Here is a 23328-nt window from a genome sequence, read left to right as displayed (position 1 = left end):
ACTTAAGGCTTTCTCATCTCTCCTTGTTATTCTTTGGAACTCTGCATTCAAATGGGTTTATCTTTCCTCTTCTCCTTTGCCTTTCATTTCTCTTCTTTTCTCAGCTGTTTGTAAAGCCTCCTCAGGCAACCATTTTGCCCTGTTGCACTTATTTCTCTTGGGGATGGTTTTGGCCAACACCTCCTGTACAGTGTTACAAACCTCTGTCCATAGTTCTTCAGGCATTCTATCAGATCTAATCCCTTGAATCTATTTGTCACTTCTAATATATAATCATAAGGGATTTGATTTGGGTCATACCTGGATGGTTTTCCCTACCTTCTTCAATTTAAATCTGAGTTTTGCAATAAGGAGGTCATGATCTCAGCCACAGTCAGCTCCTGGTCTTGTTTTTGTTGACTGTATAGAGCTTCTCCATCTTTGGCTGCAAAGAATATGACCAGTCTGATTTCGGTACTGACCATCTGGTGATGTCCATGTGTAGAGTCTTCTCTTGTGTTGTTGGAAGAGGGTGTTTGCTATGACCAGTGTGTTCTCTTGGCAAAATTCTGTTAGTCTTTGCCCTGCTTCATTTTGTACTCTAAGGCCAAACTTGCCTGTCACTCCAGGTATCTCTTGACTTCCTGCTTTTGCATTCCAGTCTCCTATGATGAAAAGGAAATCTCTTTGATGTTAGATCTAGAAGGTCTTGTAGGTCTTCACAGAACCATTCTTCTTCCTCTTCTTCTGTGGGGCATAGACTTGGATTACTGTGATGTTGAATGGTTTGCCTTGGAAACAAACCGAAATCATTCTATCATTTTTGAGACTGCACCCAAGTACTGAATTTTGGACTCTTTTGTTGACTACTCCATATCTTCTAAGAGATTCTTGACCACAGTAGTAGTAGTAGATAATAGTAGATACTAATAGATAAAATGGTCATCTGAATTAAATTCACCCATTCCTGTCCATTTTATTTCACTGATTACTAAAATGTTGATGTTCACTCTTGCCATCTCCTGTTTGACCACTTCCAATTTACCTTGATTCATGGACCTAACATTCCAGATTCCTTTGCAACATCATTCTTTACAGCATCGGACTTTACTTCGACCACCAGGCACATCCACAACTGAGCATCATTTCCGCTTTGGCTCAGCCTCTTTATTCCTTTTGTGGCTCTTTCTCTGCTCTTCTCGAGTAGCATACTGATCTGGGGGCGGGGGTGGGGTTCATCTTTCAGTTTCATGTCTTTTTTCCTTTTTATGCTCTTCACAGGGTTCTCAAGGCAAGAATGCTGGAGTGATTTGCTATTCCCTTCTCCAGTGTACCAGTATAGCAAAGTGACTCAGTTATATTCTTTTTCATTATGGTTTATCACAGGATATTAAATATAATTTCTTATGCTGTACAGTAGAACCCTGTTGTTTAAAGACCATTTTAGTAGTGACAAAATTGGGGAAAATATGTGTTTTTTTAAGATTCTGAGGTTGCACTGACATTTTCCAATTTTATCTAGTTGTTTTGCTTTATAACACAGGGTCCTGTTGGCCACTAAGAATTTCTCTTATGTTGACCTATTCTAACACCAGGAATTTTTATTCCTTGACTTTCCATTCTCTGCTTCACTGTAATGATGCCAATGATGGTGTTTTAGTTATCTTCAAAAAGTTTTGGTGGACAGAGCAAGTATGCTAGTTCTGTCTGATTAATAAACTAGCTGCTGCTGCTGCTAAGTCACTTCAGTCGCTTCCCACTGTGTGCGAGCCTGTAGACGTCATCCCACCAGGCTTCCCCGCCCCTGGGATTCTCCAGGCAAGAACACTGGAGTGGGTTGCCATTTCCTTCTCCAATGCAGAAAAGTGAAAAGTGAAAGTGATGTCCCTCAGTCGTGTCCGACTCTTAGCGACCCCATGGACCGCAGCCTACAGGCTCCTCCATCCATGGGATTTTCCAGGCAAGAGTACTGGAGTGGGGTGCCATTGCCTTCTCCGAATAAACTAGCTACCCTTTGTTAAGGGCCTGACTTCAGACTCTGGAGCTAGACTGCCTGAGTTCCAGTGTCAGCTCTGTCACTTACTGGTTATGTAAGTTACTTGAGCAAGTTACTTAACTGCTCTGTGCCTTAGGTTGCTCATTTGTAAATGGGAGTCCTCTGCACAGAGCTGTTAGGAAGACTAAATTAGTTAATACTAAGTGATTAGAAAAGTACATAGCTCCCGGTAAATGCCGTGTGTTTACTGTTTCTTCAATAGCTAGTTCCCAGGGACTCCTTCTATTGTCAACTGATTTACATTTCCTTTTTGTCCTTCTCTTCCTCCTTCTTTTAAATAGAGAATGTAGATTATTTTGGTCCCTGAATCCATCATATGTACTTACTGGTGCAGAAACTCATTAGATTTTGCAACCCCTTCCTCCACCAGATCCCTAGAAGTTTGTGCTAGCCTGGCCCCATCAGACTAGGTTTTCATCAGCTGATTCAAAAATCTCCTTGATGCAAAAATATGCCCATTCTATTTTATTTTTTTTCCAAATATATTTTTATTCACTCATCTTTTGAAGAAGAAATACCCCATCCCTTATTTCTAATATGTTTTACTTTATGTGCTTAGTTGCTCAGTTGTGTCTGACTCTTTGTAACCCATTGACTGTAGCCTGCCAGGCTCCTCTGTCCATGGGATTTTTCAGGCAAGAATACTGGAGTGGGTTGCCATTTGCTTCTCCAGGGGATCTTCCAGACTCAGGGGTTGAACTTGTGTCTTCTGCATTGCAGGCGGTTCTTTACCTGCTGAGAAACTTTTATTAAAATAAAGTTATAAGCATCTGGCTTCATAAGGTTCATCAGCTTTCTGAAACTGAACAGATCCCATTTCATTTTTCTCTGCTGAAAATCCTAAACTTACATTCCAACTCCAAAGTCAGAGGAAAGGAGTCAGATGTCTTGGTTTTGTCCATCCTGCATTTAACGTGTGTTGTGTGGTACATAAACCTCTCAACGTGTCTGCTGTGCATTCCTGGGTCAATTATGAATTTTCCTGTGTGACACTGGGGCAGCAGCACCAGGCACCACGTGCAGGTTTTATTGGACGTGCATTCTTGTTTAGAGCTCGGGCTGCAGCTCCGGCTGCTCCCTCCCTGGGGCCTCGGGAGCCGGGGAAGGAGGTGGCTGCCATTCATCTGTGACGTAATTTCCCCAAAATGCCAAGAGGTGCCACACCAGGTCCTTCCTTTCTGGGAGGCGCACAGCCTCCCAAGTTCCTGGGTGGTCTGCATTTCACAGCTCAACACAAGGTGGTGGTGTTTGAGAGTAGGAAAACCCTGGAACCTGATTCTCAGTCCTGGAGCGATCTGTTCTGCAGCACAGGCCAGGCAGTCAGCCGGGGCTGCTCTTTAGTCATAGCCTGTGAGGCTCAGAGCAGAGTGTGTTTGCTTTCCTGCATCAAGACCTACCTTTTAAAATTATTGTTTTTTAATTATTATTTCTGTCATCCTGCTCTAATTGTCCTCCTGTTGCCCATATTCAGGCTCTCATCATCCTTTTTTAGGTCCTGTCAACCTTGTATTAATTCATACAAATAAAGCTGCAGCTTTCTAAAGAGTATGGTGACAGATGTTAACTAGACATCCTGCCGTGATCATTTTATAGGGTGTGCAAACACCAAATCATATGTTGGATACCTGAAACCAATAGAATATTATATGGCAATTAAGCTTCCATTTTTAAGAAAGTGTGTAATTTAATGAGTGTTGATGGTTGTATATACCTGTGAAACCACCACTGCAGACAAGTTGCAGAACGTTTCCATCGCTCTCAAGATCTATTTCCCTTTGCAGTCCATCTCCCTCCCTATTCACCACCAGGCAACCAGGGAGCTTTTTTGGGACTTGTTTGCATTTTATATAAATAGAATTGTATAGTTATGTGCTCTTTCATGTCTAGTTAGCTTCTTTCACTCAGTGTAATGATTTGAGATATATTCATCTTATATGCATTCTTTTTTTGTGGCAGGATATCTTTTATTAAGATACCACAGTTTATTTCTCCATTCCTTATTGATACACATTTGGGTTGTTTCCAGTTTGGGGCTATTGTGAATAAAGCTGCTGGGAACATTACTGTACAAATCAATATGTGAACTTAGGGTTTATTCTTTTTTTAAAGTAATTAATTTATTTTAAATGAAGCAAAGATGAATATTTTTAATGATAAAAGGTACAATTCACAAAAAAGAAAGACATCATAAACTATTAGACACCTTAACAACAAAAAAACAGACACATAAAGCAAAAATCAGAAGAAATATACAGGAAAAGAAAAAATATCTAATCATAGACATACTAACATTTTCCCGAGAATATTTTATCAAGTACAGAAAAAATAAGAACGGGGCATCTTGAATGATGTTATTAATGATTTAAATATAACAGATTTCTATTTAATTTATATTAATCATATCCTACATAAACATATTTAAAATTTTATATCTCATATGTTATTAGATATCCATAGGACATTTAGAAAAACTGGCAAAAAGATAAACATTACTAAATTTCAAAAAGTTTACAAAATTTCTTTTTTGTGTGTGTGATTCAGTTATACATATACACATATGTTATTTTTGAAATTATTTTCCACTATAGGTTATTATAAGATATCAATTATAGTTCCCTGTGCTATACAGTAAGCCTTTGTTGCTTGTTGCATATCTATTTTTTAGCAATTAGAAATTTAGCATTCTATTCACACTAAGTCAAATAAGTGGAATCTAAATGTCATAAATTTTTTAGTTAGGAAAAATTTCATAAGTTTTCTAAAATATAGATTATATATATGTATACAAAAGCTTTTCTACTACACTTGATAAAGGCTTGAGAAAGAACATAAAAAAAAAGATGGAGAAATTGGGAATCATAAACTAAATGAAATGGGAGCACTGAATATGAAATAGAAAAAGTGAAACAAACTAGATAAAAGTAAAAGATCCTCATATACTCCAGTTATTTTTAAACATGGCTACTCATTAGAAACATATCTGGAGAGCTGGCAAAAACAGCAATACCTGGGCATTGGTATTTTTCAGAAAATTCCAAAATAATTCTCATATGCATATGGATTTTTTAAGTGATTACAGGTTTTTCTATTAGATGGTAGTTTTGGTGATACAGAATTCTATAATTTTTCTGCTGACCAATCATAATACAATGGTATTGAGTAATAGTTACATAACCTGGTGGCTCAGAGGTTAAAGCGTCTGCCTCCAATGCGGGAGACCCGGGTTTGATCCCTAGGTCGGGAAGATCCCCTGGAGAAGGAAATGGCAACCCACTCCAGTATTCTTGTCTGGAGAATCCCATGGACGGAGGAGCCTGGTAGGCTACAGTCCACAGGGTCGCAAAGAGTCGGACATGACTGAGCGACTTCGCTTTCTTTCACAATAGTGAAAGATGTTTATCAGTTTTCACAATCAATAACAAGACAAAAAATAAAAGATAATTACAATTGCAAGCCATAATGGGAACATGATTAACCTAACAATATAAAATAATTACATACAGTTTGGGGGGGTCAAGCAGAGTGATGTGGTAAGTGAAAGTGCATCCATGCACATGTTTTCGTCCGCTCAGCCAGTCTATGTCTTTTGGTTGTTGTATTTAAATGTAAATGGCTACATTTATGGTAATTATCCATATGTATAACCCTATTGCCATTTTCTTAATTGCTTTGGGTTTATTTTCTGTAGGTAGGGCTTTTCTGTTCTCTTGTTTTAGGCCTAGAGAAGTTCCTTTAGCTTATGTTGTAAAGCTGGTTTGGTGGTGCTGAATTCTCTTTAATTTTCTCTTATCTGGAAAGCTTTTGATTTCTCCATCAAATCTGAAGGACAGTCTTGTTGGGTGGAATATTCTTGGTTGTAGCTTCTTCCCTTTCATCACTTTAAATATGTCATGCCATTCCCTTCTGGCTTGTAGAGTTTCTGTTGAGAAATCAGCTGATAGCCTGATGGGAATTCCTTTCCATGTTATTTGTCATTTTTCCCTTGTTGCTTTTAATATTTTATCTCTGTCTTGAATTTTGTCAGTTTGATTACTGTGTGTCTAAGTGTATTCCTCTTTGCGTTTATCCTGCCTGGGACTCTGTGTTTCCTGGACTTGGTTGATTATTTCCTTTCCCATGTTTGGGAAGTTTTCAGATATTATCTCTTCAAATATTTTCTCAGGTCCTTTTTCTCTCTCTTTTCCTTCTGGGTCCCCTGTAATGCTAATGTTCATGTATTTAATGTTGTCCCAGAGGTCTCTTAGGCTGTTTTCATTTCTTTTCCTTCTTTTCTCTATATCCTGTTCTGTGGCAGTGATTTCCACCATTCTGTCCTCTATCATTTATCCTCTGTCATTTATCCATGCTTCTGCCTCAGTCATCCTGCTGTGGATTCCTTCTAGTATATTATTGATCTCTGTTTGTTTGTTCTTTAATTCTTCTAGGTCTTTGGTAAGCATTTCTTGCATTACCTCAATTTTTGCCTCCATTCTTTTTCTGAGATCCTGAATCAACTTCACTATCATTATTCTGAATTCTTTTTCTGAAAGGTTGCCTATCTCTGCTTCATTTAGTTGCTTTTCTGGAGTTTTATCTTGTCCCTTCATCTGGGATATAACTTTCTGCTTTTTCATGCTGATTAACTTTCTGTAATGTGGTTTTATTTTAGTTGCTGTGGGATTATGGTTCTTTTTGCTTCTTCTGTCTACCCTCTCTGATGGAGGAGGCTAAGAGGCTTTTGTAAGCTTCCTGAAGGGAAGGACTGGTGGTGGGAAAAACTAGGTCTTTCTCAGTAAAGCTTTAATCCAATTATCTGCTGAAGGATGGGGTTGTGCTCCCTTGCTGGTAATTTTTTGGCCTAAGGAAACCCAGCCCTCGGGTCTATGGGCAATATGGTCAGGTTGGTGGTGGCCTCCAAGAAGGTTTACCCCAAAGGTGACCTCCCCAGACAGCTGCTGCCAGTCCCATGCACCTCCCCCTGCCCCTGTCCCTCTGGGGAGCCCCTGCTGACCTACACCTCCACAGGAGACCCTCCAACACTACCAGGTGGTTTTGGTTCAGTTTCCTGTCGAGTCACTTCTCCTTTCCTCTGAGTCTTGGTGCACACAAGGTTTTATTTCATCAGAGACCCTGGAGTCTCTGGTCGCCCAGTCCTGTGGGAATTTTGTAATCAAATCCTGCTGGCCTTCAAAGTCAGATTTCCTGGGGATTCCCAGTCCCTTTGCTGGGTCCCCAGGCTGGGAAGCCTGACATGGGGTTCCAAACCTTCACAACAGTGTTCTTGTTCTCCAGTTTGTGGGTCACCCACCCAGAGGGTATGGGATTTGATTTTATCATAATTGTGCCCCTCCTACCATCTAGTTGTGGCTTCTTCTTTGTCTTTGGATGTGGGGTATCTTTTTTTGGTAGGTTTCAAGCATCTTTCTGTTGGTGCTTGTTCAACAGCTAGTTGTGATTCTGGTGCTCTTGCAGGAGATGGGCACAAATTCTTTTACTCTGCCATCTTGAACCTGAAGCCCGGGTTTATTCTTGTTGAATAAATTCCTAGTAATGGGGTGGCTGGGATGTATGGTAGATAAAGGTCTAACTTTTAAAGAAACTATCTGTTTATCAAAGGAGTTTACTTTCCCACCAGAAGGTGGACTGTTCCAGTTTCTCTGCATCCTCACCCTTAATACTGTCAGTCTTTTTAATGTAGCCATTCTGGAAGGTATGTGGTGGTATCTCATTATGGTGGTATTTCCATGGTCACCAGTGATGCTGAGCATGTTTTAAGTGCTTCTTAGCCATTTGTATATATTATTTTTTGAAGTGCTTTCTTTGGCCTATTATTTTATTGAGTTTTACTTTTCTTTTTTATTGTTAAGGGTCCTTTATGCATTCTGGATACCAGTTCTTTGTCAGATATATGTATTGTGAACATTTTCTCCCATTTCATGACCTGCTTTTTCATTTTCTTAATGATACCTTTTGGTATCCATTTTTATTTTTGGTAAAGTTCAATTTATCAATTTGTTATGGTTTCTGCTTTTTAGTTCCTAAGAAATCTTTGCCTATTACAAGGTCACAGAGATTTTCTCCAATGATTTCCTCTAAAAATGATAGGTGTTTTGCTTTTAGTTTTAAGATCCATTTGGACTTAATTTTTGTATTTTATGTGAAGTAAGGATTGATAGTTTTTTTCACCATAGATATCCTATTATTTCTTATTAATGCCTCTTTATTCTGATATTGATCATTTGTCCCCTTCCACCCTTCTTTGATCAATCTAGGTAGAGTGTTATTAATTTTGCTGTTTTCTTTTTAAATTAAAATAGCTTTTGGCTTTGTGGATAGAGAATATTATGTTTTCTGTTTTATTGAGGCCTTTTGCTCTGATATTCATTATTCTCTTCCTTCTAATTATTTTGGTGTTACTTTGCTCTTCTTTTTCTAGCTTCTTGAGGTAGACCTTAGGCCAGTGATTTTAGACCTTTCTTCTTTTCTAATATATGCTTTTAAATCTATGAATGTCCCTTCCCAGCCCTGCTTAACTTGCAACCTACAAGCTTTAATAAGATGTATTTTCATTATCATCTGGTTCAAAATATTTTCTAATTTCCTTTGAGATTCTTCTTTGACTTATCAGTTATTTAGAAGTGTGTTGTTCAGCTTCCAAATATTTGTGGTGTTCTTAGATATCTTATCATTTTGTATTTCTAATTTAATTGTTATGGTCCTAGAACACGCTTTGTATGGTTTTCATTCTTTTAAATTTAGTTTGACTTGTTTTATGGCTCAGCATATGGTTTCTCTTGGTTGACTATTATAAAAAAATTCATATTCTTCTGTTTTTGTGTGTGTTCTATAAATATCAATTAGATTTAGGTTGTTGATAATATTGTCTGGATTATTTATGATTTTCCTGGTTTTTGTGTAACTGTTCTCTTAGTTGCTCAGAGGGGGTTTAAAGTCCCTTGCTATGATTTCAGACTGTCTATTTAATTTTGTTTTTTACTTCATATATTTTAAAGCTCTCTTATTAGGTACATACACAATTTTGACTGTTGTGTTTTGGCATGAATTGATCTCTTTATTATGAAATACCTTTGTTCATACTTTTTGTCTTAAAGTCTCTTTTATCTGGTATTATAATTTCTGCACTCTTAAGTTTATGGTTTGCATGGTATATTTTTTCCCATCCACTTATTTTTAACTGATCTGTGTTATTTAAAGTACATCTCCTGTAGACAATATATAGTTAGGTTTTGTTTCTTTATACATTCTGATGTTCTTATACTGAAGTGTACAGTCCATCAACATTTAATTTTTATTGATATGGTTGGATTTAGTTCTGCCATTGCTTGTTTTCTGTTTAGTCCCTCTGGCTTATTTGCTGGTTTCGTTCCCTTCTCTTGCCTTTTTTTGGACTATTCCAAAGTTTTTTAGAATTCCATTTTAATTCATCCATTCATCAATCGGCATTGTGTCTTTAATATTTGAGTGGTTCCTCTAGGTACTATAATATACATCATTAAGTGTTCACAGTCTACTTAGAGGTAATATTGTACCACTTAATATAAAATATAGAAATCTTGCAGGGTCCATTAACCCTTCCCTCTGCTGCCTGAGTTACCTGAGTTATCTATATATAACTATAAACCCACAGTATATTGCTAGAAGTTTTAAGTTGTATGTATTTTGGAGAAATTAAGAGAAAATAATTGTCTTTTATATTTACTCATATAGTATTTATTTCTGATATTCTTCACTCATTCCTGAAAAATCTGAGTTTCTGATACCTCTCTTCAGGGTGAAGAATTTTTATTTAGCATTTTGTATAGTACAGACCAGATGGGGACACATTCACTTAGTTTTTCTTATTCAAAAATAAGGCCTGTAGTTCACCTTCATTATGGAAATATATAGAGAGCTCTAGGTTGACAGTTTCCTTCGTTAGTATTCAGTCTCACCTGGCTTTCATGTTTTTGATGAGCAACCTTTGGTAATTCAGATTACTGTTTCCCTATATGTAACAGGATGACTTTCAAGATTTTTCTTTGTGTTTTTCACTAGTTTGACTGTAATATGCCAAGGTAGGTTTCTCTTTGAATTGGTTGTCTGAGTTTGATGAGATTCTTGAATTGGTTATATTCAAGAATATATAGTGAATCAATATATAATCAATATATTGGTTATATATATATAATCAATATATATCAATATATATTGATTATATATTCAATAATATATAATCAATTTATTGGTTATATTCAATTCTTGAATTTATATAAATTTATGTCTCTTGTCAAATATGGGAAAATTTCAGCCATTCTTTGTTTTCCCCAAGAACCTGGAGATGTACTACCCCCCACCCCACTGCCCCCACATTAGTTCTTTGAATATTTTTTCTGCTCCAGTTTCTTCTTTACTTCTGTGATTCGAGTGTCCCTATGTTAGGCTTTAAAAAATTGTCTCACATTCCATGAAGTTTCATTTATTATTTTCAACATTATCTTATCTTGATTGAATGACTTCTATTAATGTCTTCAAGTTTACTGACTCCTTCCTTTGGCATATCCATTTTTTTCTTAGGGCAATCTAGTGATTGATCAAATTTCAGGCATTGTATTTTTCTGTTCAAAAGTTACCATTTGTTTTCTATTTATATTTTCTATTTGTTTTTTTTTTTTTTTTCCCCTTCCTTCATCAGTGATGTGCAGGAAAATAGACTTGTAATTGCTTTAGAAGGTAAAGAATCTGGTTAGACCCAACTGCATCCTGCCTTGCTATGGTGTGTGATGGGTTAGATCTCAGTTCAGTTCTTTAAGCCTTGGCTTCATACTGCTTTCACTTTGCTCCACATGTACACGGTTCAGGGGTCTGCTGAAGACTGGAACTGAGTTTATACACAGAATATAGAATTTCAGTCTTTTCTGACCCTTCCATTTTGGCTTCCCTCTCACTCTTGGTAACGCTTCTATCCCGTAGACTCCTACTGGTTTTCTTTTTTTTTTCCTACCAGACAGATGGTCTTTCTACCAAATTTTTACTGTGTTTGTGCTGCCTCCACTATGACTATTCTGCTCTTGGGCAAAGCTGCAAACAGAAACAAAAGAATCACAGAGAACCCAGCCAATGCTTGTCATCTGCTCCCAGTTTTACCTCCTGTCTAAAACTTACGTGTCCTTCAGTCTCTGCAGACCTCAGTTGTTGTTTGTCTTCTGCCCAAGGTTGATAGCTATTCTTTGCACGAGTCTCTATTTTTTAAATTATTTATTTAAATTGGATGATAATTTCTTTACAATATTGAGATGGTTTTTGTCATACATCAACATGAATCGGCCAGAGGTATACATGTGTCCCCCCATCCTGAACCCTCTCCCTCTCCATCCCATCCCTCTGGATTGTCCCAGAGCACTGGCTTTGGGTGCTCTGCTTCATGCATCAAACTTGGACTGGTCATCTATTTTACACATGGTAATATATATGTTTCAATGCTATTCTCTCAAATCATCTCACCCTCGTCTTCTCCCACAGAGTCCAAAAGTCTGTTCTTTACGTCTGTGTCTCTTCTGCTGCCCTGCATGTAGGATAGTTATTACCGTCTCTCTAAAGTCCATGCTGCTAAATCATTCCAGCCGTGTCCGACTCTGTGCGACCCCATAGACGGCAGCCCGCCAGGCTCCCCCGTCCCTGGGATTCTCCAGGCAAAAACACTGGGGTGGGTTGCCATTTCCTTCTCCAGTGCATAAAGTGAAAAGTGAAGGTGAAGTCGCTCAGTCATATCCGACTCTTAGCGACCCCATGGACTGCAGCCTACCAGGCTCCTCCATCCATGGGATTTTCCAGGCAAGAGTACTGGAGTGGGGTGCCATTGCCTTCTCCATTCTAAAGTCCATATCTATGTGTTAATATACAGTATTTGTGTTTCTCTTTCTGACTTACTTCACTCTGTATAATAGGCTCCAGGTTCATCCACCTCATTAGAACTGACTCAAATGCATTCCTTTCTGTAGCTTAGTAATATTCCATTATGTATATGTACTACAACTTCCTTATCCATTCAACTGCTGATGGACATCTAGGTTGCTTCCATGTCCTGGCTATTGTAAATAGTGCTGCAGTGAGCACTGGGGTACATAAGTCTCTTTCAATTCTGGTTTCCTTGGGGTATATGCACAGCAGTGGGATTGCTGGGTCATATGGCAGTTCTATTCCATTTTTTAAAAGAATCTCTACACTGTTCTCCATAGTGGCTGTACCAGTTTGCACTCCCACCAACAGTGTAAGAGGGTTCCCTTTTCTCCACACCTTCTCCAGCATTTATTGTTTGTACACTTTTTGATGACGGCCATTCTGACCAGTGTGAGATGATTCCTCATTGTGGTTTTGACTTGCATTTCTCTAATAATGAGTAATGATGAGCTTCTTTTCATGTGTTTATTAGCCATCTATTTGTCTTCTTTGGAGAAAGGTCTGTTTAGTTCTTTTGCCCACTTTTTGATTGGGTTATTTTCCTGGTATTGAGCTGTATGAGCTGCTTGTATGTTTTGGAGATTAATTCTTTGTCAGTTGCTTTATTTGCTATTATTTTCTCCCATTCTGAAGGCTATCTTTTCACCTTACTTGTAGATTCTTTCATTGTGCAAAAGCATTTAATTAGGTCCCATTTGTTTATTTTCATTTTTATTTCCATTACTCTGGGAAGTGGGTCATAGAGGATCTTGCTGTAATTTATGTCGGAGAGTGTTCTGCCTATGTTTTCTTCTAAGGGTTTTATAGTTTCTGGTTTTACATTTAGATCTTTAATTCATTTTGAGTTTATTTTTGTGTATGGTGTTAGAGAGTGTTCTAGTTTCATTCTTTTACACGTGGTTGACCAGTTTTCCCAGCACCACTTGTTGAAGAGACTGTCTTTTTCTCCATTGTATATTTTTGAGGAGGCTCTATTTAACTGCTTACTTCTATATACTAGAAGTGCGGCTCTCACTCTACCTAGAAAATTGCAGTGACCTCCTTGACTGATCTTCCTTCCTTATAGTTTTATTTCCTCCCAATACAGTTTTCACTTGGAGCCCAAGTGTTTGAAGTAAAATTTGAGTTTGGTCTCATGGGCCTGGGTGTAGAGGCTTGGTAGTGGCATACACAGCACTTCATAACCAACTCCTGCGTACCTGTATACTACAGTCAGGGGCCTGTTCTCAACCTAGTATTCTTCCATAATTCTGGATTACTCATTTTATTTCCCTTACTCTCTGTCCCTTGCATAACTCCAGAAAATCTTCACAGACAATCCAGTCCTCCATTTTGAGTTAGACATCCCCTCTGAAGTGCCCCCATGATATTTTCTGGGTCCCCCTGGCATGAGACTTAGGAGTTTGTTCTGTTATTTTCTGCTTAGATGTCTGTACCCCCAAAAGACTGAACTCCTCAAAGGTTACAAATTATGCCCTATTTCTTTAGCTGCCAACTTCCTCCCCTCACTTGATTTTATATACTACCTGATTCCCAGCAGATACTCAGGTTGTTGTTGTTTTTTTAGCTAATAGTATTACATTTTTAAAAGTTAAAGATTTTCATATCCGTGCTTCAGTGAATAGCTGATTCAGGGTTTGAACCCAGGTCTCCTGCACTGCAGGCAGATTCTTTACCATCTGAGCCACCAGGGAAGCTTGATTTGTACAAGAGTTCCTTTGAAATAGAACAAAAGACTTAGGACTATAAGTCCACTACTCACTGTATACCAATTGGGGTACATTTGCTAACCTTGCCTTTTTGCCCCTAACTATAGGTACTCAGCTCAGCATTTTACAGAATCCTCATGATTACAGTCTACACTGAGAAAGAATGAAACGGTGGGACTGTTGATTGTTAATGGGCAGGCCTCTCTTTCTGTATGAGTGGGAGAGTTCAGATATTGTTGGTGAAGCAGAGAGTGTGTGTGTGTGTGTGTGTGTGTGTGTGTGTGTGTGTAAATGGTGCTAACCCCTGGCAGTTAGCCAACACCATTCTCCCAGAGCACCAGGTGACAGATGCCGAGCTCACAGATCAGTCATGGCTTGTCAGCAGCTAGGGAACCTGGAGTGCCTTCTCTTCCTTTACACCGTTTCCCATTATCAGAAGGGATTCCTAGACCTTTACATCCTGCAGAACCTGAGTCTGCACCAGAGCTGCTGCTTTGCACCTTGTTATCACCCATCCAGAGCAAGAGCTCTTTCAGAACAAATGAGCTTCTGTTTCCAAATAACTTTTCAACTTTCATGTGTTGTTGAGGGTCTTAGAATACAGTGCCTTAGCTTCAGCATCAGCTTAGAAAAGACAAATGCTTATTTTTTTCTGATTATGCAAATAAAACACTCATTCCTTGGTGGCTCAGTTGGTAAAGAATCTGCCTGCAATGCAGGAGATCTGGGTTTGATCCCTGGGTCAGGAAGATCCCCTGGAGAAAGGCATGGTAACCCACTCCAGTATTCTTGCCTGGAGAAGAATCCCATGGACAGAGGAACCGCAAGTTATAGTCCATAGCGTCACAAAAAGTTGGACATGACTGAGCGACTAACACACTTTCAAAGGCATTTATACATTTATTCAATACATATTTATCTTGCATATACTACATACTGTGTTTTGAGGAATACAGTCAGGAGCATAGTTATGGTTATTGCCTCATGAAAATTTAGTCTAGCATTACAGAAAATACATAGAACTTTAAAAGAGAAATAAAAAAATCTTTATACACAGAGATAACCGCTGTCTGAATTTTTTAAAAGGTGTATCTTCCTGTCCTTTGGGTTTTAGGCAGCAGCACTTCATCTGTTTTCATTTCAATATCCTCAACTCTTTTGCTCCTTTGTCCTTCATTTCCCCCACGGGGCAAATTTCCAATTCCTGAGCATCTAATCATCAACCTATGTAATGTTTGGCTCTGGCCTGGAAAAAAAACACTATTTCAGAATGCTAATTTTAATCCCAAGGAGCTTGTTCTACTTTATATGTTTGAGATTCTGAATTTTCCACACCTACAAAATACTAATTATTAAGTTACAGAGGTATTTCCCTCTAAATTAAGTTAATAGACTTAAACTCATTTTATAGTTTAATGAGGGAGTTTTAAAACATGAGCTGTACCTTATTTATAATTACAAAAAATGTGATAAATATCTAAAGGTCATCAGTAAGAGACTAGTTAAATAATGTAGATCCATACAATGGAATGCTATGAACCCATTAAAATAGTTTGTTGACATAAAAAGAAAACTAATACACATGGAAAGAGTCACAACACATTGTTGAGTGGGCGAAAAGCAGCAAATAATGGTACAGAGTAGGATATTCTGTTTTGTTTCCATTCAGGTAAAATTGGATACATACGTATGTCCATGCACATAAAGCTATTTATAAGAATTCAGTCAATGTATTCCTTCAATTCCTACTGTAGAAGAGGCACTTAAAAATACTCTGTGATAGATGTCTGTGTCTAGGGGAAAATCCGGAAAATACATACAAATTGTATCATATGTATTTGTAGGGGAACGCATTTGCTTTACTAACAGCCCTTTCCCCCCTCATCTCTAGAATAATGAACTACAGAGCAGGTTGGACTATTTAATAGAAACCCAGTCCAAGACTGGAGTGGAAACCAGAGAGGCTGGAGTGGGCTGTGATCTTCTACCCAGGTATTTAAGAATTTCCTATTGTTCCAACTCAAATTCCCCTTTGACCCAAGAAAATACTTTCAGTGTGCTATTATTCCCAGAATTGCATTCTTTCTATCAAAAGTATTTCTGCAAAGAGAAGTGGTGGCTGCTGAGGGGTCTGGCTGGACTCTGTGGAGTGGGGAGGCTGTGCGGAGGCCTGGGGCATGCATGGCCCAGGGGAGACCTGGGGAGGCCACTGCAGAGAGAAGATGAGCCCCATAGCAAGTGTGTGCATTTGGTCCTTTGTCTATTCGTTTATCTGTCCATTCGGCACACATCTGTTGAGCACCTCCCCTGTGCCAGACAGTGAAGATAAGGAGAGGAATTAGACTGGGTTCCTGCCGCAGAGTGCAGGCTGCAAGGGAAATCAGATGTACAGGCAGACATTCTCAGCAGTGTGAGAGGGCCCTGTGAGGTGCTTTAGTAAGAGTAGGGAGACTCTAAGCCCTGCTGCTCCCTAGTACTGTAACAGTGTTGTCATGCACTAGACCAGATTCACAAATACATCAACAGGAACTATAACCTGGTTTGTTCAGCTGCATTTCTGAGCTAGAGGACAGAGCCATGTGTTGTTAAGCTGCTCACAAGCCCAGTACCTGGGTCTCTCCCTAGTCAGGTTAGCACCTGTGACCCAGCAACCCACCCCGTGTCTCTAGGTGCTCAAAACTGTGCTTGGCTCCAAGAGGACAGAAAACAAGTGCATACCAAGGGCACTGATGGTACATGGCTTGTGACTTGGGTAACCAGAGTCACAAAGTGCCGTACCCTTGTGCAGGAAGGTGTATTCTTGTATGGTTAGGGGCATGTGTGTGTGTGTGGTGGTAGACATGAGTAGGTCAGGAAAATGGAGACTCCTGGCTTAAATGGTTACATCCATGGGAAACAGGAATGAGCTGATCGCCAAGCTGGGCTGTAGAACACCCAGCTCTCGTCCTCGGGGTTAGGAGCTGCGGGACATGTTTAGGCTAGACTCTGTTAGCTGGGACCTCCGTTTCCTGACCTGGTAAGTCAGCGAGTTGGCCAGGTGACTTCTCAGCTCTAACCAGTTCTCACACTGTAGAACAATGTCTCGTATCCCTGTTTATTCATTACTGATGTTGTCTTTTTTGTTCATTAAAATGAGATACTTGCCATTCTCAAAATACTTACCAAAAGCAGGATTAAGCTTTTATTTTTTTGAGATGTCTCATTTACGTTGCTTGCTTTTTGGTTAAAAACAAGGCAATATTTTTCATTCTGATACCATTAACAGAAAATGTTTAAAAAAGAAGGAAAAAGAATGTATAAATAGACTCCAGGTCTCATCAATGCAGGGGATAAAGTGCTTGATAAAAATAGGACCCAAAAGAATGATTGATCATACCCAGGGACAACTGTTAAAATATAAATAGGTTGGCTATTTTCCTTTTTTTTTTTAAATTTTTCAAGAACCAAGTGGCTTAGTCCCCTCTAATTGCCCACATAATAAATCTTATTTGGTTGAGACGGGTACAAAACTATGTCTGAAACCAATAAATTGTTTGTTTTCTAATTCCCACATTTTGGCCTAAAACAGGGTTTTCAATTTGTATGCTGAGGGATAGCCTGAAGCAAACTTTTATGGCTAAGTTATGAAACCACAAAGCGGTGTTCATAATGGAAGTGCTGACAGACCCTTAACTTATGGCTGCGCTGAACTTGGAAGCCACTTCAGTATCTAAAAGCAGCTTTTCCATAAATGTAACATTTGGTTTCCCCCAGGATCCATCTTAGCACTTTAACTACCTGGGGCAATCAGCAGAGGAAATGAAAACTACGTATCCCCATTTCCGAAAAGGCAGGGTAATCTTTCATTCTTTCTCTCACAAGTATTTATGAAGTGCCTACTATGTGACAGGCGCCGTGCACGTCTGGGGGGTGAGGAGCATGGCCTCTTGAGGGGTGAGGTGGGGCTGTGGTTTCCCACCTGTGCTTTTTGGAACTGTGCACTCTGTGCTCAGGCTCCAGGAGGGGGTTCGGGGTGGGGGCAACGAGGTAAGCAAGGAGCTGGCCTGTGGGGACCGTCCCCCCCTCACAGAAAAAACACCCAACCTGAGAAACTCAGTTTTTAGTGTGTTTTATATGTTAGATTCCAAGTAAGATTTTGCTTGAATAAAGAGCTCTGTGGTCACAATCAAATGGGAACCCCCGCCCCAGATCTAATCTCCCTGTTTTATAGACACCAAAACTGAGGCCCAGAGAGATACAGGGATTTCCTAGAAGCCACAGAGCCAGGATTTGAGCCATACTTCTGGAGTCCTGGTGTGGTACATCTATAGTTTTAAAATGCTCAGTAGAGATTGCTAAATTGTGTTACATATGTTCTAAAAGAATCCCTGGTTCTCACTTAAGACTTCAAACTGGCATCTAACTAATAAAAGATTCCATGGTGTTTTCAAGAATATTTTAAAAAACAGGCTCCCCAAATATCTTAGATCCATAAAAAGTAATGAATTAAGCCTGTTACGCAGGTGAGTTTTGTTCTTCCTTCTGGGTCTTCTGCCGTACCCTCCAGCTCGGAAGGTTTAGGCTGTGGGGGTGCCTGCCCAGCCAGCTGAGCACAGCCCTGTGCCAGTCACTCAGTCTCCTTTAATCCTCTGTGATTTCCTCCTTACAATGGAAATGATGATGACAATATCAAATCATATTGGACTGTTATGAGAATTAAATGAAAACATGTATGTAAAGAATTCAGCATGGTAACTGAAGAACTTAATACATAGCTAGTATTCCTATTATCTAAATCAAACCTTGATTTTACATATAAGACATGGTATCAAGTATTTTTTTAACATTTTATTGGAGTATAGTTGATTTGCAATGTTGTGTAAGTTTCCAGTGTACAGCAAAGTGATTCAGTTATACATGTATTCATTCTTTGCTCATATGGGTTATCACAGGATATTGAATAGAGTTCCCTGTGCTGTAGTAGGTTTGTGTTGGTTATCTGCTTTATACATAGTAGTATACACGTGTTCATCCCAAGCTCCTGGTTTATCCTTCTCCCCAGTGTTTCCCCTCTGGTAACTGTGAGTTGTTTTTGATATAAGTCTGCTGCTGTTCTGTAAATAAGTTTGTGTCTTAGTTGCTCAGTTGTGTTGGACTCTTTGTAACCTCACAGACTGTAGCCTGCCAGGATCCCCTGTCCATAGAATTCTCCAGGCAAGAATACTGGATTGGATTGCCATTCTCTTCTCTAAAATAAGTTTGTATCATCTTTTAAAACTGAGATTCCACATATGAGTGATATTTGTTTTTCTCTTACGTCACGTACTATGATAATTTCTAGGTCCATCCATGTTGTTGCAAATGGCATTATTGTTTTTTTATGGCTGAGTAACTATTCTGTTGTAAATATGGACCACATCTTTAGCTATTCATCTGTCAATAGACATGTAGGTTGTTTCCATGTTTTGGCTATTGTGAATAGTGCTGCTATGAACATCGGAGTGCATGTCTTTTTGGATTAGAATTTTGTCTAGGTATATGCCCAGGAGCAGAGAAGGCACTGGCACCCCACTCCAGTACTCTTGCCTGGAAAATCCCATGGATGGAGGAGCCTGGTGGCCTGCAGTCCATGGGGTCGCTAAGAGTTGGACACAACTGAGCGACTTCACTTTCACTTTTCACTTTCATGCATTGGAGAAGGAAATGGCAACTCACTCCAGTATTCTTGCCTGGAGAATCCCAGGGACTGGGGAGCCTGGCGGGCTGCCGTCTATGGGGTCGCACAGAGTCAGACACGACTGAAGCGACTTAGCAGCAGCATGCCCAGGAGTGGCACTGCTAGATCATATGGTAATTCTACTCTTAGTTTTCTGAGGAATCCCTGCTTTCCATTATGGATGCACTAAATTACATTTGCACTGACAGGGTAGGAGGGTTCCCTTTCTCAGCATCCTCTCCAGCATTTGTTGTTTGTTGACTTTTTAATGATGGCTATTCTAACTGGTGAGTTGGTACCTCATGGTAGTTTTCGTTTGCATTTTTCTAATAATGAGTGATGTTGAACATCTTTTCATACGCCTCCTGGCCATCTGTATTTCTTCTTCTTTGGAGAAACATCTATTACGGTTTTCTGCCAATTTTTTGATTGGGTTGGTTGGTTGACAGCTTAATTTAGGGGCTAGCGCTTCCGTATGTGTTGAATTTTTCAGTTGTCAGCGGTTTGGTATCAGTGGTTTACACTGGACACTGTGTAGAACTCTGGAAGCCCCAGTGATCGACGAGGTCTTTGGTCAGCTGTGTTATCGGGTATTGCAGTGTGTCCCAGGCGCTGGGCACAAAGCCCGTGCTGTTGTAAAGCTGTATGGCACCCACGACCCATTTCTCCCTATACCTGCAAGTGTTACATGCTGTGCTACTGCTAACAGCATTTGGTGGCTAACAATCTGCCTGCCACGCAGGAAACCAGCTTTGATCCCCAGGTAGGGAAGATCTTCTGCAGTAGGAAATTGCAACCAGCTCCAATATTCTTGCCTGGGAAATTCCACGGACAGAGGAGCCTGGCAGGCTACAGCCCCATGGAGTTGCAAAGAGTAAAACATGACTGACTTAACAATTAGAGCTGCTCAGGGAGCACAGAAAAAATAGAGCAGCTCTAATTGGAAGTCAGTTGACTATCAAAATCTTCCCCTAGGTAAGGAAACTGAGATTTGAAGAGGTTAGGAAGCTCACACCTCTCTTACGTACAAGTCCTCACTCCTGGCTGCCTGCTAGGCACCGCTTCATCTTCATACCCACCCTATCCATAGCTGAGCACATTTTTTTCCATCAAAGTCAGATCCTCTAGTTGTGGTTAAGAGCGATGGCTTGGAAATCAGCCCTGGGTCTGGGTCCTGGATGTGCCTCTGGGTATATCTGTAACTTTGAACTAATGCCCAACCTCTTTGAATCTCAGTTTCCTTACCTAGGGGAAGATTCTGATCGTCATTCCTACTGAAAGTTGCTAAGATGATTTAGATATAAAGTGTCCATTGTATATGGCCATGTTTGCATATTTCTGTCATCACCACAGTCCCAGTTGCCGTAAGTTCAGGGTTCTGCGCTCACCTTTGAGCTTTGCACCTGGACTCACTCACTGGTGCGGGGCTGGCGTTTTCCTTCGTGACATGCTCCATGCGCTCCACTCCCGCTTCCCCAGCCTCTGGAGACCAGTGTTCCATCTCATCTTCTCAGTCCCGTCCCTGGCTCCAGGTTCGCCTTCTCAAATTCTTCTCCTTCATCTCGTCTTTGTGTGGCATAGATTTCTGGAAAGCAAGGAGAGAGGGAAGGGGTCAAAGGCGTTCACCCTGATGCCAGGGGCTTCTAAACACCTCATTAAAGGCAAAACTCACGAGTCAGATTTGAGAAGTTCGATATATATTAATTAAGGCCATTGAGAGCAATTTTAGGTCAGCTAGCCTTCAAAGAGAAAAGTGGAAAACAAAATACCAAAAGAAAAAAGACTTCTCTCCTTTATCCCTTAGTGAAACTCAGTTTCCAGTAAACTCATAAATTATGTCTTAATAGGTACATTTTAATGAAAAATAGTCCTTGCAGTCATAAGTTCCCAGCGCATAGTAAGTACTTTAAAATGCCTACATTTTCATATTTCTATTGTAGAAACCAGAACACAAAGTAGCTTTTTGTCAAGGCATTATTTGCTGACTCTGCTTTTGTTTGCCCCAGGGAACTGCCCCTTTATGGATTAATAAAAGGTTAACAATAGCCTTAATATGTTAAAGAAAATGGCTGAATTTTCATTCTGTGGTTGAAATTATTTGTGTTCTTGAAATCCTGTTGTTTCTTAGTGATCAAGTAAAAAAACTGACCTCAATTCTTTTTGAAAGGTTGAGATATGAGAGCCTGTTTCTGAAACCCAGAGGGTTCACCTTTATAAATATTTCTGAACTTTATGGGCTTTTAGGATAGTGTCACCAGAGACTATTTCTGTTCTGTGGAATTTTCACAGGAGTTGGCACAAATTGCCATCTGGCTCATGCCCCTGGCACTCCACTAAATTGCCTGGTCAGGTCCCTGGGGACTCCTGACCTGTGATATCCTGTGGATTCCTCTCTGTAGCATGTGGTGGTGAAATTGTTACCACTCGTTCCTCAAAATCCGTCGTCCTCTGGTTCCCTTGGTCATTCATCTGTGTACTGACAGTTCTGTGTTTGGCCTGAGTGAGCTGCTGAGGTCACGAAGATAAGCAAGCTGTGGTTTTCACACTTCACGAAATTATAGCTAGCAGCGGATGTGCAGACCAGCAGGTGCAGTGAGATGCTTCCAGGGGTGTCACAAGCCTCTGTGACAGTCATTTTCAAGGGGAGGAGAGTGTGGAAAAGACATTGAATCTCTTGGGAGAGTTAAGATTAACATCCCCCACACCCAGGCTTCTAATACACCTTATTAAGAATTTGTCTCCCAACCGTAGTTGAAAATCACCGCACGGTAATAGGTGTTTGTTGTCGTTGTTGTTTAGTCACTCAGTTGTATCTGACTCTTTGCAACCCCATGGACTGTAGCCCGCCAGGTTCCTCTCTGCATGGGATTTCCCAGCAAGGATATTGGAGTGGGTCGCCATTTCCTTCTCCAGGGGATCTTCCCAACGCAGGGATCGAACCTGCGTCTCCTGCATTGCAGGCAGATTCTTTACTGCTGAGCCACCTGGGTAGCTTTATCTAGTTATAAAACTTTTCTTGTGATGATTTATTAGCAACTCTCAAACAAGCAATACAGTATTATTACCTATAGTTGCTATGCCGTACATTACATCCTCATGACTTTTATAACTGGAAGTCTGTACCTTTTGACCCCCTTCACCCATTTTGCCCATCCCCCAAACCCTTCCTCTGGCAATCATCCATCTTTCCTTGGTATCTTCGAACTTGGTTTTTGTTCTGCTTTTTTTTTTTTTTTTAAAAAAAAACATATGAATAAGATACGTTGTCTGACTTATTTCACTTACCCTAATGTCCTCAAGGTCCATCCATGTCTTGCAAATGGCAAGATATTATTCTCCTGCATTGGCAGGTGCATTCTCCACCACTGAACCACCACGGAAGCCCGATGGGAGGTGTTACTGATGGGGGCAACTTTAGCAAAAGGGAGCCTTGTGGAAGGAGAAAACTGAGCAGCACTGCTCGAGAAAACCGAGGGCACACAGAGACGGGGATGATGGTTTCTATCACTGCTGTGCAGAATCGGGGGACAAGGTTTGATTCTTGAAATACAGGTAGGAATTCATCAGATTGATTTGATGAGGGGAAGCTGAGGATGGCAGACTGTGAAGCAGTGTGTAAATGAGGAGGGGCCAGGCGGGAGACAGAACAGTAGACGGTAGAGGCCTTTATACCCTGCACGGGAGATGAAAGTCCATCCAGGAAGCAAGGGGGAGAATGAAGAGTTGGAAGAATAGTAGTGTGCTCCAGTTGTTCTTTTAGGAAAATATCTTTGGCAGCAAAATGGACATGGGCTAAACCTGCAAGTAATAGAAATCATTTCTGCCTGTAGAGTCATGTGGTCTACCAAAGTTCAAGGGAAGCTGGGAAAAGTAGTTATATGTCTATAAGGAAAAAGAAATGGGACATTTTTCTCCATTATCATCACAAAATTGTTACTTCTGCCTCCTAAATA

At 40.0% G+C, this 23328-nt stretch overlaps 1 protein-coding gene and 1 long non-coding RNA gene across 5 annotated transcripts in view; one reads left to right on the top strand and one right to left on the bottom strand.

Moving 5' to 3' along the window:
• MYZAP (myocardial zonula adherens protein) overlaps positions 1 to 23328 on the top strand; it is a 134892-nt gene that overhangs the window by 99199 nt on the left and 12365 nt on the right. For 3 of the 4 annotated variants that reach the window (XM_042252395.1, XM_042252394.1, XM_004010571.4), the window contains one exon: positions 15572 to 15672. The exons of the other annotated variant lie outside the window; for it this stretch is intronic. In XM_042252395.1, coding sequence (XP_042108329.1) covers positions 15572 to 15672 — 101 coding nt within the window. The remainder of the gene's footprint in view (positions 1 to 15571; positions 15673 to 23328) is intronic. 4 annotated transcript variants of the gene reach the window in all.
• LOC121819975 (uncharacterized) overlaps positions 12817 to 23328 on the bottom strand; it is a 41108-nt gene continuing 30596 nt past the window's right edge. The window contains exon 4 of the long non-coding RNA XR_006060385.2: positions 12817 to 20960. This is a non-coding gene — a long non-coding RNA (uncharacterized LOC121819975). The remainder of the gene's footprint in view (positions 20961 to 23328) is intronic.

The sequence above is a fragment of the Ovis aries genome, chromosome 7, assembly GCF_016772045.2.
Source record: "Ovis aries strain OAR_USU_Benz2616 breed Rambouillet chromosome 7, ARS-UI_Ramb_v3.0, whole genome shotgun sequence".
Taxonomy (NCBI): Eukaryota; Metazoa; Chordata; class Mammalia; order Artiodactyla; family Bovidae; genus Ovis; species Ovis aries.
The sequence above is the reverse complement of the archived record's forward strand: the minus strand, read 5'-3'. Positions and strand labels throughout refer to the sequence as shown.